The sequence below is a fragment of the Bidens hawaiensis genome, unplaced genomic scaffold (genome assembly GCF_021521415.1).
Source record: "Bidens hawaiensis isolate Kalapana, Puna unplaced genomic scaffold, B.hawaiensis_p1.1 tig00000055_1, whole genome shotgun sequence".
NCBI classification, from domain to species: Eukaryota; Viridiplantae; Streptophyta; class Magnoliopsida; order Asterales; family Asteraceae; genus Bidens; species Bidens hawaiensis.
In genome coordinates this window covers 1,932,047-1,953,209 of record NW_027491016.1, presented here as the reverse complement: position 1 = coordinate 1,953,209, position 21,163 = coordinate 1,932,047, and the positions used below count along the sequence as shown (strand labels likewise).

General features: G+C 36.2%; 2 protein-coding genes across 2 annotated transcripts; both read right to left on the bottom strand.

The window, feature by feature from the left end:
- Positions 1 to 8,892: 8,892 nt before the first annotated feature.
- LOC143550625 (uncharacterized) lies at positions 8,893 to 11,111 on the bottom strand. The gene is made up of 2 exons (XM_077041270.1): positions 9,515 to 11,111; positions 8,893 to 9,435 (listed from the first exon to the last, which is right to left on the bottom strand). The coding sequence occupies exons 1-2, from the start codon at positions 11,063 to 11,065 to the stop codon at positions 9,049 to 9,051; spliced, it is 1,938 nt and encodes a 645-aa protein (XP_076897385.1). The 5' UTR covers positions 11,066 to 11,111; the 3' UTR covers positions 8,893 to 9,048.
- A 3,201-nt stretch (positions 11,112 to 14,312) lies between these two features.
- On the bottom strand, positions 14,313 to 20,752 carry LOC143634068 (serine/threonine protein phosphatase 2A regulatory subunit B''beta-like). Its single transcript, XM_077102270.1, has 13 exons — positions 20,603 to 20,752; positions 19,288 to 19,530; positions 19,078 to 19,183; positions 18,867 to 18,966; positions 17,757 to 17,862; positions 17,392 to 17,482; positions 16,437 to 16,578; positions 16,221 to 16,368; positions 15,414 to 15,523; positions 15,167 to 15,323; positions 14,961 to 15,086; positions 14,731 to 14,883; positions 14,313 to 14,642 (listed from the first exon to the last, which is right to left on the bottom strand). Exons 1-12 carry the CDS (start codon positions 20,750 to 20,752, stop codon positions 14,743 to 14,745), a joined length of 1,620 nt encoding a protein of 539 aa, XP_076958385.1. The 3' UTR covers positions 14,313 to 14,642; positions 14,731 to 14,742.
- Positions 20,753 to 21,163: the final 411 nt, after the last annotated feature.

Here is a 21,163-nt window from a genome sequence, read left to right as displayed (position 1 = left end):
GATGTATGGTTGTATGGTAACGAAGAGGGAATCGAACCCTACTAATATTCGAGAACTAGGGAACCGAACCCTACTAATATTCGAGGAAAGAGGGTACCGAGCCCTAATAATACTCGAGGAAGGAGGGTACCGAGCCCTAATAATACTCGAGGAAAGAGGGTACCGAGCCCGAATAATACTCGAGGAAAGAGGGTACCGAGCCCTAATAAAACTCGAGGAAAGAGGGTACCGAGCTCTAATAATACTCGAGGAGTGTAGGGCGTAATGCTCTTTATAACGTAAGATATGAAGGTAAGTTAATACAAAAGAAAGAAAGAAAGTAAGAAGGTATGAAAGTAAGAAAGTAAGAAAGTATGAATGAAAGAATATAATGTTATGTGAATGGTATGATTATGTGATTATCTAGAACCCACTCAGCGTAGCTGACTTTTAGTATGCACGCAGGTGAGTAGGATGAGGCAGCTCGCTTGAGGAGACACATGGCACTGAACAAGAATCTGGCATCTGAAGACCAATGATGTGTTAAATTTAATGCTTTAATGTGAAAGACAATAAATGTTTTGAGACAAGTTATGAATTATGTAAAGTTTTATGAAAGTTTTATATTCCGCGTAAATGTTTTAATTAACTCTGATATTTAGAACTGTGTTTATGAGTAAATCCAACACGTAAGTAGGGTTACCGGTAACGGGGCCTTTCATGAAAACTAGAGGGGGCTAAATAGTTTTCCTTAGATTTTAATTCGATTTTAATGATCCAATTACTTTGTTAAATTCTTTTCATGACTTATACAAATAAGTGCAAATAACTAAAAATAAATGCAAATAACTAAAGAGTTTAAGGATATGGATGACATAATGTAACACCCCGACCAAAGGCGGATTATACATCGGGGCGCCACATATTGTTTCATTACTCGTGACACTATTGGGTGTCAATATTTAATAAATACATTCATTCGCGCACGCGCAAAGTAAAAGTAAGATAACATAAATCTTCATAAATCAATATATTATAAATCATAATATTCGAACAGCAATAACTTGTCTTGATACATTTTAATCTAGGTCCAAAAGTGAAAACGTCCTATGTGTCCACAAGCTCCAAACAGCTACTGCAAACCTGAACATGTGTTAAAATAAACGTCAAACACTTGCGTGTTGGTGAGAAATCAAGTTTAATACAATACATAGATAACAATAAATCTGCGCGCAACACGTGTATGTCTGGTGTTTAACAAGGGTGCAATCAGATTGTGATCAAGCCTAAATAGATCATAGCTCATAGTTCATAGTTCAATCCGTGCTCCCAATTGAGCACAAAAACGAGAAAACATCTGTGCAAGTGTAAACAAAGAAAACCGTAAACGATAGGTCTCCCGTGTTCATCTAATGGATCCATGAAAACTGCGGAATAGGCCGAACAAAGCGGTTAATGATACACACATACAAATAAACAGCCAAGTAAACGTCCTCAACACATGGGATACTGCGCGACTAAAGCTCATAAACAAGTTTAAGACTCTAAGTTTGTATGAACACATGAACATCCCAAAATATAAAAAATAAAAAGGGATTAGGTACGAGATTACTCACTTGATAACGATGCGGTGTAAGATAAAGCAAGAACCAACTTTAAACTAGCACAAGTTAACCTATAATTAAAGATTATTGTTTTAATGATCTGTTTTAAGTCTTGATTATAAGTTAGCATAATTAATAAGTAAATTATTATATATATTACCGGAAAAGCAGGACAGAACAGGGAGGAAGACGGAGGCAAGGGGAAGACGGCAGAGAGAGCAAGGGGCAAGAGAACAGGAGAGATTAAGTGTTTTGTGTGTGTAGTGTTATGAAAATATTATTATTATTTATAGGAAAACCCTAGGAGACATGAATCCAGAAAAAGGGGAAAAGATTCCAAGACAAACAGAACAAGACAAAACAAAAGATAATAAAAGATATTCAAAAGCAAGTAAAAGATATCAAAAGATATGGCAGCAGGGAAAAAGAGAAAAAGGCTGACAGGGAACAGTAAAAAGCATGGGCGGATCAGAAAAAGGTACTGGTCAAAGCATGGAAAAAGCAGATCTCCAAAGATAATGTCAGTCACTTTATCTGCCAACCAATGGGGTTGGTGCGCATGCTGCGCCGAAAGTAACTTTTCAGACATAAAGCAGATTAGGTCAACAGCTCAAAAGATAAGACAACACAAAAGCAAACGGCTAGATTCAACAGAAGAAAACTCAAAGGGTTCAGCGCGAGAAAGCTCGAGCGCGAAGGCAGACACAGAAGGTCAAGAGAGCGCGAGCGCGAAGGCAGACAGAACCAACCTTAACGCGTCGCGGAAAGGACTACATTTCTAAGCGTGCCGCGGGAAGAATCACATTTCTTAGCGCGCCGCGGGAGGAACTAAAATTCCTAGCGCGCCGCGGGAAGAACTATAATTCTTCGCGCGTCGAGGGATGAACTACGATTCTTAGCGCGCTGCGAGAAGAACTACAATCCTTAGCGCGTCGCGGGAAGAACTACCGTTCTTAGCGCGCTGCGAGAAGAATTACAATTCTTAGCGCGCTGCGAGAAGAGTTCGTCTCGCGTATCGCTGTAACAGGTGGTCTTCACGCAGGATTCCTTGTAAGGAGTCTGGCGCGTGGAGCTGCGCAGACAACCCTAGGCGGGAAGGAACAAAGGACAAGCAAAGAGTTAGAAGAAAAAGAGGGAAACAAGGCGTAAGGGCGGGACGGCGACAAGAGGGGAAAAGAAGGCGGAAAGAGAGAAGAGGGACGGGACGGCGGAAAGAAAGAGAGAGAAAGAGGCGGGAAGGAAAATATATATTATTATTAAAAGTAAAGTATAAGTATAAATAAATATTAAATCATAAAAGAAAGAGATCGGATCAGAGAAACGGGTACCTGGGTCGGGTCGGATCGGGGCAGATGTCACACATAACGGATTTATAGAGGCTCAAGTGAATGCTAAGTAATTCAATCTGTGTATTCTCCCCTATTGAGAGTTTTCTTCAGTAATCTTCTCCTTAAACGGTATGGATCATCGATACAATCGTCTCACTTTTCAAAGGAAGTGATCATCTTCTTCACCAAACATACCAAGTGCGTAGCTTTATAATTCTTCAAAATATGTTCACTATATCAAGATAGTGAACTCACTCAACAATAATAAGCTCTATATCAAGATAGAGTTTCCGAACCTAATGCAATGGCAACACTATGCCAAGATAGCGTGTTTCTCTTTCAAATCATCAACAAAACAATGAATCTTCACCTATCAAATAACTAGAACAACCTCATATAGTGATGACCTCTCAGATACACAAGTAAGCTGTAAGTTGGTAGCTTGAAAAGCTTTTCTTTTTGCTCTAACTTTTAGAGGGTGTTTGGGATTGAATTTGAAAAATGTTTATTGGCTTATTGATTTTTTCAAGAAGCCAATAAGCAAAAAAGGTGTTTGGCAAATGTAAAAGCCCTTTTGTTTTGGTTTTTTAATTGGCTTGAAAAAGCACTTTTCAAAAAGCCCCAATTTGGGGCTTTTCAAAAATGCTTTTGGCTTTTTGATTGGATTTTTACTAATCTACCCACCCTTTACCCTTTTTGGTCATTTTATGTAAATAAGCTAAGCCAAACATTTTTTAAAAAGTGCTTATGTCTTTTCCAACCACATAAGTTAATCCAAACACTTTTTTAAAAACTCCTTTTCAAAAAGCCAAAAGCCAATAAACACTTTTGACAAAAAAACACTTTTAGAGTTAAATAAGCAATCCCAAACACCCTCTTAATCTCTTCTTCTTGATTACTAAAGCTTAAATTACTATTAGATTATGGAAGAGATTATATTTGGAAGTATGTGTGAAAGTTGTAGAGCAAAAAATGTGAAGACATAGTTTGAATAAATTTTCTATTTAACACTCTGTTGTGTAAGACCATCATCAGTAGGCTCATGAATGAGTTGCATTTATTTCTGTGCAATATTTCATTTATCATATAATTTGACTTTATTTCATGTAATAACTTGTGCTTGTTTACTTTTCTTAAAGATTTAAATACACAATATTGTTAATTTTTTGATTATGAAACATTCATAAATTTTATTGAAAAACAAATTGGTTTCAAAAAATAGCTATTTTTTTCTCATAAGCGGCGCTGGCATGCGCTTGTATCGTGCTAATTTTGGTGGAACATATGCGCAATGTTAGCATGCATCCTTTTGAGTTGCCTATACGTATGATGATAACAATGCACCTGACCAGTCACCAATATTCAACATCATTGACAAATTAGCACCCGACACTTCGTTTGAAGTTTGTGGAACATTTTTGTCCGGCTCTTCATAATGTTTTTTTTATTATTATTATTATTGTGAGTGAAAATCATTACAATTTGTCGAAATATAAAAATATTATTTTGCATTTAAAAAAAATAATGGGTAATTAAATCCACGGGTGGAGTGTAAACAATTTTCCCATCGAGTGATGAGAAGTGAAAATTGATGTAACACTAATGTGTTAGTGAAACTCATGTGATATGTGAGAGCCACACCTAATACTCTCATAGCCCGCCTACATTGTCATAATTTTCTACTTATATGTTATGCATTGTATGAATATTGTTGTTGGAAATTTGTACATTAATTATTTCTCCCATTTTATGTTAAAATTCTGAAATGACGAACGACTAGTATCATTGCTAGTGTGCTAATAACATATGAACCTTAATTACATAAAATACATAGGCAAAGAGATGCATCAAATTTTAGTATATGAATTTGTGATTATGCATTATGAGTCTAGATGGAAAAGTTAGTTACGTGACTATAACACATTAACACACCACGCTTCACCGTTGATGACACGTGAACCTTTAGGGTATGTTTGGTTGAGGGTAATAAAATGGAGGAGGAATGAAATGGAAGAAAAAATAGAATGAGCATGGGAATGAAATAACTCATTGTCGATTCTTTATTATGTTTGATCAACCTGTAAGAATTGAATAAATTATTATTTTATGTTTATTGGTAGCAAAAAATAATAATAAAAAAACGCATGAATGAAACAGTTTTGATAAAAATACGCATATCTCTAAATAAAAAATACAAAAAGATAAAACTGCAATAGCGATGGTGGCGTCGACTACGGTGATGGTGGCGACGACGGTGGTGGTATGGCGGTGACGGTGGTGGTGGTCAAGTGGAGTGGTGGCGAATATAGTGGTGGTGGGTGTCAGATGGTGTTATCTAGAGAGTAAAGTGCAAGAGAAATGAAATGAAAAAAAAAGAAGGGGGTTGAGAAAGAATGGATTTGATGGAATATGATTGCTTGTGTAATCGTTGATTCAATTTTATTAACCAACCAAACACCCATTTTTCATTCTCTCACAATGACTTATTTTATTCCCCCTCTCATTACTTCCTACCAAACGCTAACTTAGCCCCACATAACAAGTGACAAGTAGGCAACTGCTACATATCAAATGAGATTTTATTATTTTTAACCCAAAATACACTGTAAATGTTAAATGTGATTTGATTTGATTGTGTTCAACCCAAGAGTCACATATCATATCCATTTCTACACCCATGGTTTTTCGGTTCTTGCTAATGGATGCATATGGAGCCTGGTTATGGACAATTGTTCAAAAAATTGGTTTCAGCTTTTCTTGCTTTTCTAAATCTTTTTGACAAACCACAAAATGATTATCTTCTAACTTGGATGAGTTTTTTTTTTTCCTTTTTGCAAGGGGACTAATATGTCAAAAAATGCACTATATTACGGTTAAAGAAAACTGCTCTTGTAATATGTAGTGGTTAGCTTTTGGAACCATTGTGGTATCCTTTGTTGCCAACCAACCAAAACAGCCTTTGCATTTCATAAGAATTGGCAATTTCAAATAAAAAAATGTGTACACAGAAGAAAAACTGGCCAACGAAAACGTTTCTCATACAGAAGACTTTATTATTCGAAACATAATACTCAAAAGAGAACAAGAGTAACCATGAACCAACTTCTAGTATTCACAGGTATCAAAAAGGGAACATGTATATAGAGATGGACCTCTCTATCTCTTACAAAATCAATTTTGAAGTCGGCCAGCTGCAATTTGTAAAGTAACTAAGCATCACTCTTGTCGAATGCTCTTTCCAACCTTCTCTTAGAGGAAGAGTGACAGCTTAAACCATTATTCTACAAAAGATGATACAGTTGATCAGAAAATTTGCCTAAATTCACTTACTGTGAACTTTTAAAAGGTTTCGTTAGTATTTTTTTTAACCACCCGTGTATCACACGGGCTCTATCCTAGTATACATATAAACAAGTCTAAATTCATCAGAAAACTATTAAACGCATAAACCCTCCTAAACAGTTTTAATTACAACAAAAAAGCTTACTCTTACTATTTGTAATAATATAGTTTCTGTAATCATATGTAAAGCATTAACTATTTATATAAACTTTAGAAATGAATACAAAAAAGTGTGTAATACCTTTCTGTTCCTTGTCGATTTTTCAGAATCTGTAGCTTGCCCAGGATGACTCCAGTAACTCCCAACGGTTCCTATAATTGGCGTGTCATCAGGGTTGTGGCATGGTGACTTTCTTGGAGTTGACCTTGCAGATATCTGCTTGACTTCGTCAATGCTCCAAGCTCCTAAAATGGGTCTATCTTCAATGCTCTTCCAAGAAGTTTGACTTTCTTCCTTGGTAGGTGTTGCCGACTTCTCGGGCTTAACCAACCAACTTGCAAGGCTTGCAGCCACAACAGTGTCGTTTTCTAGTCTCTCTTTTCGGTCTGAAACTCTAGAGATTCCTTGTTCTAAAGACAAATTTTCTTTTTCTTGTAGGTGATTCAAACCAGACTTTGGTGATCTTGCCTTCATCGTTTTCCACTCAGCAAGATTCTCAATTGGATTCAACAAAGAATCAATGCTTTTATCATGATCATGACTATTGACTTCTTTATCATCAGCTCCAACTGGAGAAGACTTTGATTGCCCTGTTGGATCGACCGACAAAGAAAATAAGGACTCAGGTGACTCTGCTTGAACCAGTACATATTCTCCATCTTCACGGGTTACAGAATTATGGTATCTATGCACTGGTGGATAAGATATATAGCTTGCAACACTAGAATCTGAGATGACTCCGCTTTCATTCTCAGTTTCCACATGAGCACCTAAATCATTTTGTTTTGCTTCCTTTCTTTCATTTTCAGTCTCAATCTGCACAAGAACACCCAGTTTTCCACTTTCTTTGTTCTTTTCATCCTCCCTCTCTTTTGCATTCTCAAGTTCCACAAGAACACCCAATTTCCCACTCCCCTGAACTTCACCATTAAACCTACAAGTTCAGTAACACGAAAAATGAAACACGAAGGTAGGGCTGTAAATGAACCAACAAGGCCTTGGTCATGTTCGTCCGTTATGCTTTTATCGGACAAGGGAACGGTTCACGAAAACCTAACCATACAGACTTTCTTGTTCGTGTTAATCCATAAAGGAAATAAACTTGTTTGTGAACGGTCCAAGAACACGAACGCAAACAATGCTTTATTTGATTTGGCTAACCAAGAATGGTCAGTGCCAACTGTCAATAGTTCGGCCTGGCTAACATTCATATTCACATGCTAATTTACTTATAAATTAATCACATAATACTCAAATGTATATTTTGTTTTTTTTCATATAATAAATTTGCTTAAACATTAACAAACATAAATGGACGTACACTAACAAATAATCAAATGTTCACCAACACGGTCTCTGGTCACGTTCGTTCATTTCGTTAATTGAACGAAATTCCTTGTTCATGTCCGTCCATTTAATAACCGAGTGAACATAAACGAACTTCCAGTCGAACAATTCACAAACAGCCCTACATGAAGGCAAGGTGTTCGACAAAATGCCTCAAAGACAAAATCACAGAAACTACTATAAAACCTCAATTTCTACAACCACGATACCCACATTTACGTAAAATTAATAACAATTTAAATGTCTAGTATAGAAATGAAGGCAATAAATAACCTCAATTTAGAAACTAGGGTTTGGAAAGAAGAAGATGAAGTGGCTTTGTTTAGTTTTGAATGCTTGGAAGAAGATGGGAGACACGGAAAGATTAAGAATCGACCCATTAATTCCAGAGCTGCTGCTGATGATGATGATGATGATGATGATGATGATGAATGGATGATCCAATGAAGCTGCTGGTTTAATTAGGGTTTTCAGATGCAGATTTTGAATTAAGCGACCGTTATCTTATTTAGTGAATTAGATTTGAAATGTTAGGGGTGCAGTCAAGCTGAGACGGAGCTCGACTAGGCTCGTTTTGACTTACAAGAGCTCGAGCTTGTAAGTTGTTTTTCAAACTCAGGCTCCGCCCATTAATTATCTGATAATTAATGTATATATGGTTATTATTATTTTTGTATATTATGAGAAAAACCTTAAATGTGCCTAAGCTCGGCTCGATCTCGTATAGGACCTTTAAAGAGCCAAAGCTCGGCTCAAGTTCAGTTGTGCATTGTAAACTTAATGCATATAGAAGGCTTGACAAGACTAAACAAGCTTCCCATACATGGTTCGAGCTCGGCTCGTTTCAAGCTTTTTATCAATCGGATCTCAAGTTGCTAGCGAGCGGCTCGGCTTGTTCGCACCCCTGTTTGTAATTATTCATAAAAATAAGTACTTTTTGACACAATCTTTAGTCTTTTAATGCATCAGTTGAAGTTTATTTTCTGGGTATGTAAAAACTAATGTCACAGGTTAATTCAGATTGTATATGATTTATATTTGATAGCATGTTAAATCAATGAAAGAATGTCAGATTTCAAAAGTAAAGAAAATTTAAGAGCAGTAATAAATAATTAAAACATTAAAATACAACATGTTGAACTGTTCCTGAGAGAACTACCAAAACCACTGGAACAAAGAAACAAAGATTTGCATACAGGTTACAACAATCAATCGAACCAACGAACGAACAAGAACCCTAAAAATCAAATATTACCACATAAATGTCATACCCGAATCCAACAACAAATCACTCCAAATCTTCACTCACCTGCCTTGATCCATTTTCGTTACTTTTTTCTGCAGATTTCTTCTTGTGTTTCCTGATCTTGGCTTTCTTGGCCTTCATCCTGCGTTTCTTCTCGTTCGCATCGACCCACGTGTAATCTGTTGGTATGTGAAACGGGTCCGTTTCATCCCTGAAGCTTCGACCCTCACTGTCACTTGATTGGTCACCTCGGTTCCCTTTCATCCATGAGATCCATGATGTTGATCCTTCCGGTTCTTTAGATTTTGAATCCTGAAAATGAGCTGGACTCGATAGTGGTGTTGAAAACTCTTCTGATGCGGTTTGTAACTCCTCAAACTTTGTAAATGTTACAAGTACTCTGATTGTTGGCACAATTGGAATCGCGATCTGCACTCGCAAACAGGTTAATTAAACATTAAAAACAGCAAAAAGCTGAAACAACATATTAAAGATGAAAAGATTGTACCTTTACTGGGAAAGTACCGGTTGGAAATTTGGTGGTTAAAAGCTCCCTTAATCTCCTAATAGCCTTCACCTTATTGGCTAAGATGTCAAGTAACGGAACAAGCTCGTCTGTTTTCAAAGGGAAATCGGGTGTTAACCAAAGAACGGGTCTTAACCCTCTTTTGTACTCGCTTTCATGTTTAGTGTCGGTTGACGATCCCTTTTTCTTCTTCTTCTTAGTGCCCTTATCTTTTCCTTTTTTAGAATCGGTAATGCTATCGTCTGTTACAGTTACAGTTGTTACGGATTCAGATGATGGTTTTTGAGTTTCGTTCAGTTTTGAAAACTTTTTTAAAATCTTTGAATCCTCAGGATCATTAGTTTTGGAACCCTTTTTGTTCCAACCGAACCAACTTTTCTTATCTTTCGTGTTGGATTCAGAATTTTCAAACGAACCCGAATCCGCATTGCCATTGTGGGTTTGATCTTCATCTTCACAAGCATGTTCAGAATTCCCCATTTTAAGAGCCGAATTTAACTGCATCTTTTCTTCAGGTGTTAAAACATCATCATACTCATCATGGTCAACATTTTCGCCTCCGTTTTCATTAGCAAAAAGCTCTTCATCCGTCATAGCACCCGGGACCCGCCTCGATTTCACACTCACCATCACGTGCAGCATATCATACACCTTACTTTTCCACGGGCCCACAAGCTCGGTCCTCTCTTGTCTCCTCCAGTTCAAATGAGGAACAAGCTCGGCTTGAGTCACATCAATCCCAGGCCTGTACATGTTGGTTTGAGACATCAAAGCTACTTCATGTGCCACCTCAGCTTCCGAGGGTTGTGCACCCGCACCCTCTAATGCATTTGTTATTTCCTTTTCTTTATGTGAAAGAACAATCAAGGAACCAGGAGGTAAACACACGTCTCCTTGTGAATACCCGTCTCCAAGAAACATAAAAGTTTGATCCGACCGTTGGATTCTAAACCCGTCAAAGCCCGCTAGAGTCATATCAGCACGTAGATTCGACCCACGTTTCCAAATCCGGTAAGTATCCGAAGGCGCAATCCGTCCTATAAACGGAATAACCGAGCTTTCAAAATGAAACGTTATCTCCATGTAAAAATCCCGAATCCGATTCGCCGACGCGACAATACGCGGCAGCCTCCGACACCACTTAGCCCACGCCAACGGCTGATAATGACGAGCAATAATCATAGCTATATTCTCTTCCCGATTACAAACCGCCTCTTGTAGCGCACTCCACCCATTATCATTCTGAAGACTCCAATCCGCACCAGCAGCCATTAAAATATCCGCCGAGACCGGATCCTTAAGCCTAACCGCAAGATGAAGCGGCGTTTCCCGCCCCGGAACATCACGCCGGTCAATAACAGCCGACACAGCATCAGCTTCCAGCTCAGCCGCTACCGATTCCGCCTCGGTGTTAACCGCACCGGCTTTGGCTAAGCGTGGGAGAGCGGCGATGAGCTTCTTAAGACCTGCATGGTCTCGTTGGGCCACGGCTAGATGAGCCGGACTATGCGAGTATTTCGAATAATCCTCCATTAATTCTTTTTGCAATTACTAATTATTATCAATTCACCTATTTTCTAAACACCGGCATTGGGGGAAAACCAAAATTAGGGCTCAATTTCCCCAAATCTGAAGACACAAATAAAACAAATTTATAAGCATCATGTACAACAGATCCGAGTTACTTACTAAATTAGAATTCAAACAAACACACAGATGATTTGAACGGATGAAACAAGCAATATGATACCTGAAGAAGATGAATTGATGCAAACAGTTAGGGTTTCAATTCAAAAGATGCATATGGAATTATGGATCATGTTGCTGTTGGTTTTCTTCAAAAGCAGCTCAGATCTCTCTCTCTCTCTGACTCCTGGATTTGGATTAATAATAATAATTTTATAAAGTTTACAGGTTTATATGAAGAAGCTGAAAAGCAGAATATTATTTGTTTTGATTTTCTTTTGCCTTTACTGTTTTCCAGAGGTCAAACTTCAAAGGACAACGATGGCAACCGGACGGACACTTACTAGGGTGCAAACCGTCTGAGTTGAGTGCGGGTTGATAAAAAATTTGAAACAAGTCAAGCTTTTTTGAACTCGAACAGAGCCGCAGCCTCAAATAAGTGCGAGCTCAAGCCTTGTATGAAAAGTTAGTTTAAGCTCGTCGAGCATTAACAAGTATGGTATATTTTTAAGTTTTACCTCATTTAGACAGAGCTTTGACTCGTTTAAGGTTTTTTCTCATAATATATAAAATAAAAAAAATGTATATAAATTAATTAATAAATTATAAACAAGCTGAACTCAAGCTTTAGAAAAATAGTTTGAAACGAGCCGAACTTGCGCCCTTATAAGTCAAACGAGCCGAGCTTGAGCCAAGTTGAATTAGAGTTCGGCTCGTTTACACCCATAACATTTAACATATTGTATATGTTTGTCTTTATTGTTATTGTTAATTTAGAGTTAAATTTAATTTGAGTTAATGAGTTTTATCTAGTTAAACTACTTGAGTACGAAGATTTGTTTTTTTTTTTTTTTTTTTGTGTCTATATGATGGCTTCATGTTTAATTTTTTTTAACTAGTTGAGTCTTTTGGTTTAACGCTTTTAAACAATCCTGTTAAATTGAGGGGCGTTTCGGTCATTTATAGCTTGTATTTCATTTTTGTTATTACTAGTAGATAAATTTAATAAGTTAGCCAAACCAGTTAAGAAAAATAAAACCCAAAGCCATGATTTAAAACAAAATAAATAAATAAATAAAATTTGAAACTGTACTAGGGTAGTTTAGCTGGATAAACTTCATGTACTCAAATAGATATTAACTCCTGTTTTATTGTTAATAATGATACATTTTAGCACGAGTATGTCCAAGGAATACACCAAGACGTGACACGTGTATTTTAAGACGAGAGTTAATACTTAATTTTGTTAAGTCTGATTATGCAAGTGTCTAGCAACATTACTAGTAAGTTGTAACGTTTATTTCCTTTGCCTTTTTTCGCATGACTAAATTTCGGTTAATTGTAAAATAGGTAGTCACTGAGCATCGTGATAAGTCTAGGGCTAGTGCCCCTTAAGGAAACTTTAGTTGTGTTAGTTTTTTTATTTATTTTTCTTTTTTTAACGGCAGTTGTGTTAGTTATATACATCACATGTTTCTAGAAATTCATATGGTATTTTATATAATACAAAATTTGGAATATCACATCATCTTTTTACATTGAATTGAGTTCATTAATAATCTATCTTTTTCACTTTTTTGGATTTTGATAGTTTTTATTTGATTCTATATGCACATTGCACACTACTTTTCTAAACGTGGGGATACAACATCAAACAGCAAAATCTATGTTTAGTAGCATATCATTCATGAACAGCATAGTCAAAATCAGTAAACTAAAATGAGTATAATTATTAAAATGATTACAATTATAATTATAATTATATAAAAAGTAAACAAGTTAGTAAAGCATACCATCAAAGTTGATTAAATAGAAGTTACAACTTAAGAGTCTTTTGAATCTGACAAATATATAATTTATCAACCGTAAACTTTTACATAACCACTAATTATAGATATGAATATCAGAATATGGTCATGGGGTTGCATCTAAAATTGGCAGTGGAAGAGGGGGAGTCTACCGAGCTGGACGAACGAATCAAAGGATATATGTGAGGCCTATTTTGTGGGTTTGGACGATCAATGGAGATGAAAGGGGATCATAAATGATTAAATGCATTGGTGATGGTCTTAGTACTAGACTATTATCTTGGCAAGAAAAGACCATGCATGCAAAATGAATTTTGATCTAAGATGATTTTAGCTTTTGAAAAAATGATTATTTTAGCCCCAAATATGATTCAAAAATGTTGATAATCATCAAATGCAGATGGGTGTCTGACTTCACTACAGTTTTGAATGATGATTTGGGATCATGATTAACTACAAAGTCAAACCTACAAAAAGATGAAGTAAAGAGAGTACTTCACACTTTTAAGACTAGTGAATTCTACAGAAAAATGAAAGACTTTAAACACCTGAAACATAAGTAATAGTTTGATCTAACAAACAAGCAACAATAACTACCTCAAATTATCTCACATCAAATTGTAACAGACAAACTTGATAACAATCTACAAGATCAAACTATAACAAAGCTGAAAAACAGAACAAATCACTAAAGTATGATGCCACCAGAGGTGGGCAAATCAGGTTTTTTAAGGAATCGGTCTCAGGTATGGTCAACAAAAGTCAAGAACCGGTTTGGGTAGAAACCGGCTACAAATATTGTCAGGTTTTGGCCGGTTTTGATCATTTTTTATCGGGTTTTGGCTAGGTCGAATCCAGGTTTTGGCTGGGTAGAGGTGGGAACTGGTTTCGGTGGGCCCACGTTGGTTCCGGGTCCGAATGGGCCTTTGGGGAGAAACTGAAACCTGTTTTGTACCCGCAGGTCAGGTAGAACCTGGTTGGGTACACTGGGTTGGGTACGCAACCGGGTTTTCAGCCCACCTTTAATTGCCACCTCAGTTCTACTTTATTTTCAAATTTAATAATAAAAAAAAACAGGTGTTCTTAAGTTATAAACCTAAAATAAGTCTGAAAAACTAGAGACATTATTAAAAATCTGAATCCGAATCCAGATCCGGATCCATATCCTGCCATCGTCGATGTGTTGGTAGAATGAAAATCCAAATTACAAATTTAAACAAGAAACATTGCAGAATTAAGTCATTCTATTACATACAAAAATCTAAATCGACATCAAAACAAATATGTCCAGGGAATCAAAACCAAAGCCAAAATCAAAACTACACCACAAGCCTATGCCATTTAGAACATGTTAATGCACATATTTTTTTTAAAGATCTTATGAACATAACAAATGTTTTGAGAGCAGTTTCACAAGAACACTAAATGATTCAAACTAAATCACCTGAGAATCTGACAGACTTGATCTTATGAAACTTGGAAACTGGCTGCTGAAAAAATCAATTTTTTTTTGGCTATTTTAGATTCATCTTGTGCAGATTAATCCTTTCAGCGTTGATCACTCGGTAAGCCTTCGGTTCAGCGCCCCAACTTCATTAAAGAATGTTTGAACCCGTCTGCAGCAAAACAAGATTTTAAGAACCATCAGTTATTATGTGATTAACTTAAAATGTATTTTTTTTAATTACATCAATAGTTAACTACCTGAGTTAGTAACTAGAAGGGGGCTTCTAGAGATTCATCCCATACATCTGCACTACCATTAGAGGCTTCTTCAGCATCTTCCTCCATTGAAAGCCGAATGTATTCCCTATGTGCAAACCGGTCCCATTCTGTCAGTGTCGGGTTCTCACGTTCCTGTTTACAAAATAATGTTTTAATTTTGTATTTTAAATAAATAAAATTGTTAACTAACTGATATTATAGTACGATACCTGACGGATAAGGAAGGGGTCACGGCTTTCATAGGCCATGAACTTGTTCAGGTTAAACAAGATATTGAAAACACTGCCAGAAAGTTTGCTTCCTTTCAAGTCACGAAGGGTAAAATACCCCTCGTCCTGCACCAATTATACAATTTCAATAACTTAACCAAAAGAAAATGTTATAAATAACAATAATATGAGTAAAAAGAAAATACCTTCGGTCCAACCATGTCAACTATCTGACATAATATGTCCTCAAAAAGAACAGGCTCTTGAGCCATGCATTCCATGCGATGCAGCTGCTCTTCATAGAAGAATTGCATCTCATTTTTTGTCAGCACTCCGTTTCCATCCAAATCTATGCACTTGAACCTTAAAACCATATATATATGCAATTGTCATTTTAATTTTTATGTTACAAAACACATGTACTTGAAGTGAAAAGATGAACCTAATGCATACCAGTACTCGAGGCTGGGTTCAGATGACTTATCCTCTTCAGACAAAATGAAGTAAACAAAATCTTCATATCCCATTTTCCCTTCAACCTTACTCGTGAATTTTCTTGGAACCTGGTCATTTTATAATCTTAGTATTAAAAAAATATATAAGAAAATGGTTGACATGCAATCTATATTCATCTCTCTTGAATTTCAAATATCGTTTCTTTATCGAAGCTACACATGTGCAAGTCGAGTGTAGGTTACGTGTGCAGTTAAATGCTTTAAAAAAAAATAAAAAGAGCATATGAAAACATACCCATTCGACTATTAATTAAAAAAAACGAAATGATCTAGTTTTGTCCTTTTTGTTCTCAGAATAATATTATGTTCTGTAAAAAGCCTCACCTAATATACATGCATGCGTACACGTATACATATGTAGTTTTGTCCTTTTTGTTCTTGCAGTAATTTATTGTTCTGTAACGAACCTCGCCCTGTATGTACATATACGTATGTACATGTATGTGCACATGTGTGCGTATAGAGAATTGTTCAAATCAGATCCAAGAAATATGTTAAGAACTGCGAGAACTGCATGATACACTTGTACCTCTTGCTTTAAGTTTATACAGAAAACGGTTACATAACCACTTACCCACTATCTCATTAAGTCATTAAAACACAGCGTAGAAGTGCTTTATGGGGCTCACGCAGTTCTCACTACTCAACAGAAAACTGGTTCTGAAAGGAATGTGTTCCTGTCTGAATGTGTGTGTGTATGTCTATACATATATATATATATATACACTATCTTGGCTACACGAACCTGAGAAAATATTCTATCAACAATCCTGTAGGTCAATGCGTGGTTGCCATATTTTATAAGGTTCTCTTTATCAATCAAGAAATCATGATCTGTGTCGAGCTCCCAGAATTTGCAATATATCACATAGAAGTGTTCATATGAGAAATATCTGTGGAAAGAAATGATGTTAAGATTCTCACTTGTTATTGCATCAACAGTAATAAAAGATTGTATTACCTCAAAACTTTGTTTATGTCCTCTTCTTCGTCTGCATGCAGCATTGCAGCAATTAAATTTCCACGTTTTAGCTCCCTGAGGGTTAGACGACCATTACCCGCTCTATTCATGTAGTAAAATATTCTGTATATTACCGTTTCAGCTGACAATTGCAATCAAATTATATGTTAATAGCTACTTTAATATGCCTTTTTTTATTGCCAGTTTGAGTATATAAAAAACATTAATGCAAGCTACATAATAGTTTGAACTGTCGATGCCCCATGTGCGTAACTGCGTACATGAAAAACAATCAACCTATACAGTGCACAATCGGATATTTGTGGTTAAACACTCCCACGATTCTTTCTTATGAATAATTAACATCGCACCAAAAAAAATAAGCCCTATCAACTATTTGTACCTGACCCAAACCTAAGCCTTCTATGACTCAAAATACTTACTAAATCTAAATCCTAATAACTAGAACCTTTCAAACTACTAGATAAACAATCAAACATCTAATTTATCTTGACCCGTACGTCAAATTCATAAAAACAATATAATAAACAAACTACTGACAGTGTTTATGTACAATGTGGTTATTCATGCACGTTTGTAGGCCCTAAAGCCATGCCAGAACTAATACAATTATATAATCAAAATATTCAATCTAATGTGGTATTTAAGCAGCAAAAGTGAAACGCAATACAAGTAAAGAAAACTTAAATGAGACTAAGAGCACTCTTTGAAGGAAATTCCTACACCAATTATATGCAACTCTTTCCATTTTCCTACAAGTAACCAACAGAACCTTTACATGGACTTTAAAGAGCATGCAGTGATATATATAGCATACCTCATAGTGTTAAACATAGGCACACCAGACTAAAGTACAAAAATAATTAGCATTTATCATCGCCTTTTCAATCTTATGACATTTAAAATTAAATAAATGAATAAATAAGAGGCCTACCATATCTCTCCTGAAATTCAGGTGTGCCTTGTAAGAACTCCAGACCTGGATGAGTTGCCAAAAGTTCACGAAGTATGGGTTTGAAGTCCTCCTATTTTCAATATTGTTTAACCACCACATCAAAGATCATTAAACACTAACTTATACCAAGTATAGGAATCCAGAAATATGTACATTTTTTTATTATTGACCCATTCACTCCAAAAGCAGAGATGACTTTGGTGTTAAAACAACGTTACCATGATAACCATGGTATGAACATAACAAAACTAAAGTTTTTGTAATTCACATTGTAACATCAATTTTGGAAGGAAGGTTTTAATAATCCTTTTCAAACAATATGGGGTTTAAGTAAGGACGAATACATGAGTTAGGTATCTCAAATCAGGCTGCTTCAATATTGTGAATATCTGTGTAGCTATATCTTTCGTAAGCATGTTGTTGTGGACCCAATAGTCAACAAATGCTTCCCTGCGAGGCATGTTTAAGCCAAGTTCAGAAACACAAAATAAATGACACAGTATCAGTCAAAAGCTAGAAGATTATACAATATAATATTTAAGGACAATGTTCCAACTCAATTTTATCAATCAAATACAAATAACAAACGCAGACCTCTTTCAAGGACTTTAAAATCGACCAATTATCCATTAACGTCTCAAGTGAACGTAGCATATGGACGAACAAAGCAGTGACAGTTTGTGACCAAGCATACTTCTTTCGTCTATTATTGAACTTAGCATTTTCACTTCAGAAGTCAAAGAATAACTATGTGTTTTCCTGTATACATTTCCTTTAAAATTAACTTCACTGATTTGCATTTGCTTACCATGAGCCGTGAGCTGCATAGCATGTTAGGTACTCTATCATGACATAGAGTAGGTGCACTCACCAGCATAGATAACAGCCCAAAAGTTAAGATACAAGGACTCATATCAAATACTCTACTTAATGTTCTTGCCAAGCATAAGTCAACATGTCATGTAAATCTAAACTGTCACATGCTTATTCTACGAAAAATGCTTGCAATAGACCAGCCACCAAAGCCTGAATAGGGGAATAATACTTAGCATATTTAAGATTGGCTTGCTAGAAATATTAAAAGTAATTATTATTCTCAAAAGTTCTTTCACCTATGACCACATTGCTAAGATTACTATTTTCCTATATTCTCTATGCTATACCCAATCCTTAAGGAACAGCACACATGCATATAAACACACAAACATACTCATATTAGAGATATAAAATAAACAAAGTTATATGCATGACACCAACTATTTATATGGCTAGTTAGCAGCAATCAGCAACTGCTTGTTGACATATAAAACAAACATGACTGATGACTCAAAATAAATGAACAGATAAGCTGCTAATCATGAAGTTTAAATCAACCACTATGCATGACACCAACTATTTGTATAAATTTACAGATAACAATTAACTACCCCCAAAAGATTAGATAAAAAATATACCTGGTCACAACACCAGTTCCATTAACATCAATCCTTTTGAAAAGCGCGGTAGAGAAAAATGATGGCAGCTTGCAAATTTCCTTTGTAACCGGCTTGAATTCTAACCATTCAACGCAAAATTAGCACAATTAAACCATCCATATACAGTTAAAGAATTAAATTGATGATTCATTATATAATATGCATAACTAAAATTAGGTAGCCCCCTCACCAAGCAATTGTAGTCCATCGGCATGACCATAGAAAAACTGATTACTTCTAAACAAACATCGTTCTTTTAATTCATTTGGTGGTGGACGACCATTCTGAAAGTAAAACTGCAACCATTGCATATTTACTTCAGTCAACACTAGGCCATTGAAAGGGCGCATAATTCAAACACATTAACTACTTTTGACTAAATTGACTTTTGCTGTCAAACCTGTGGTATTAACTCTTTTGCTGGCTCGCTAACCGACCTCAAAGGCGAGGCTAAAAACGAGGGGCCTGCCCTCTGTTTTGAAAGACGGGGAGAGCCAGATGAACTTCTTGGTGAGAGTGGAGGTGCACTGCCAGCTGGAAACATGGAAGGTAGCACATTGCCAGATGTCGCCTTTGGGCTGTTAGTTGATCCAGACACGTTTAATGGAATGCCTGCCTTAGCATTGTTAATCAAAGATTTAACCTATATTTAAAGAATAAACACCATTAAGGCTCTCCAGTATAATGAACAAACTAAGCTTGTGAAAGTGAAATAAGAAAGCAAGACAAAAGTGCAAACAATAAAGAGAGTACCAAAACAATGCTTAACCAGCAAAAAAAACATTCTACTAGTTAAACAATCACACTTAGAGAGTTAGAGCTGCAAATGAGCCACTCGTGTGCTACTCGAGATCGGCTCGTTAAAAACTTGAAACGAGCCAAGCTTAATGAGCTCGAGCCCGAGCTCAAGCTTTTATTGAGACTCGTTTAATAAATGAGCTCGAACCCAACCTTCACATATCGAGCTCACGCCTGGTCGCGAGCCTGAACAAACTTTTCATTTAATATTATTATAACTATTATATACAAAACTATGATAAAAATAATTTAAATAGTATATATTATAATACATATAAGAATTATAACTATAAATATATATGTAATCAACTATACAAATATATATATTAAATAATTAAGAAACAATAAGCAAGCAAGCTTGAGCTTGAAAAACTACTTAAGAGCTGAGCTCGAGCTTGAAAAACTACTTAAGAGCTGAGCTCGAGCTTGAAAACTACTTATGAGCAGAGTTCAAGCTTGAAAAACTACTTACGAGCGGAGCTCAAGCTTGAAAAACTGCTTACGAGCCGAGCCCAAGCTTAAAAACCTACTTAAGAGCAGAGCTCAAGCTTGAAAACCTACTTACGAGCAGCTTAAAACAGAACTCTAAACGAGTTAAGTTCGAGCCTGAGCTCTCTTAAAGTTAAAGAAGTTGAGCTCGACTCATTTACACCCCTAAATTCACACCTTCAGCTCAAATTGCGTATGCATACTATTAAAGTTACTTATATAGATATCTGATTTGAAAGAAACCAACCACTATATGGTCAAATATTCAATGCCTACAATGTAAACCATGAATACAAACCCTAGTTTAGGCCAGATAAGCTACAAACTACCTAGAAGCAGCAACCAACTAGCATTTGCTCAATTTAACCTAACCACTAACACCTACAACACAAATGCGTACATACACATGAATAACAAACAGTACTGACCAAGGTTGTGGTTTCGGGAAGCGAAAGCCATTGGTCGAAGAGCTTCTCGGAGACATAGGGATTGGATTTAATGGCCAACGGAGAGACTTCATTCAACTGCAACAAGTCCGGGTCAACACAGCCCAAATCACCGCCATAATCCACATCCATATTACTGTTAACCTAGGGCGGGTATCATCCACCAGCAGATCTCAAATCTGAAAGTTAATAATAACCCTAGGAAAGCAAATCGAGTGTTGTTAGGGTTATTATAACCTAGAATTGGGGTTTTGGATGGTAATGTTGGCTGATGGAGGATATTATTATTATTAGTTTAGAGATTGTTGCATGTATGATGTGATGTGATGTGATTGATGTTAGGGTTACAGCAAGCAGCTCAAATGGCAGACGAAACGAAATATCGGTGTGCTGGTTCCTATGTTCGCCAACTCGTTGAATCAAACTTTATATTTTACTGTATTTTTTTTTTTTAATAAATTATTATTGATGATAAGACTTTAGGTAGACTATTCTCGGCTTAGTGCGTTAACGTACCTGCTAAGAACAATAAAACGGTTAGTC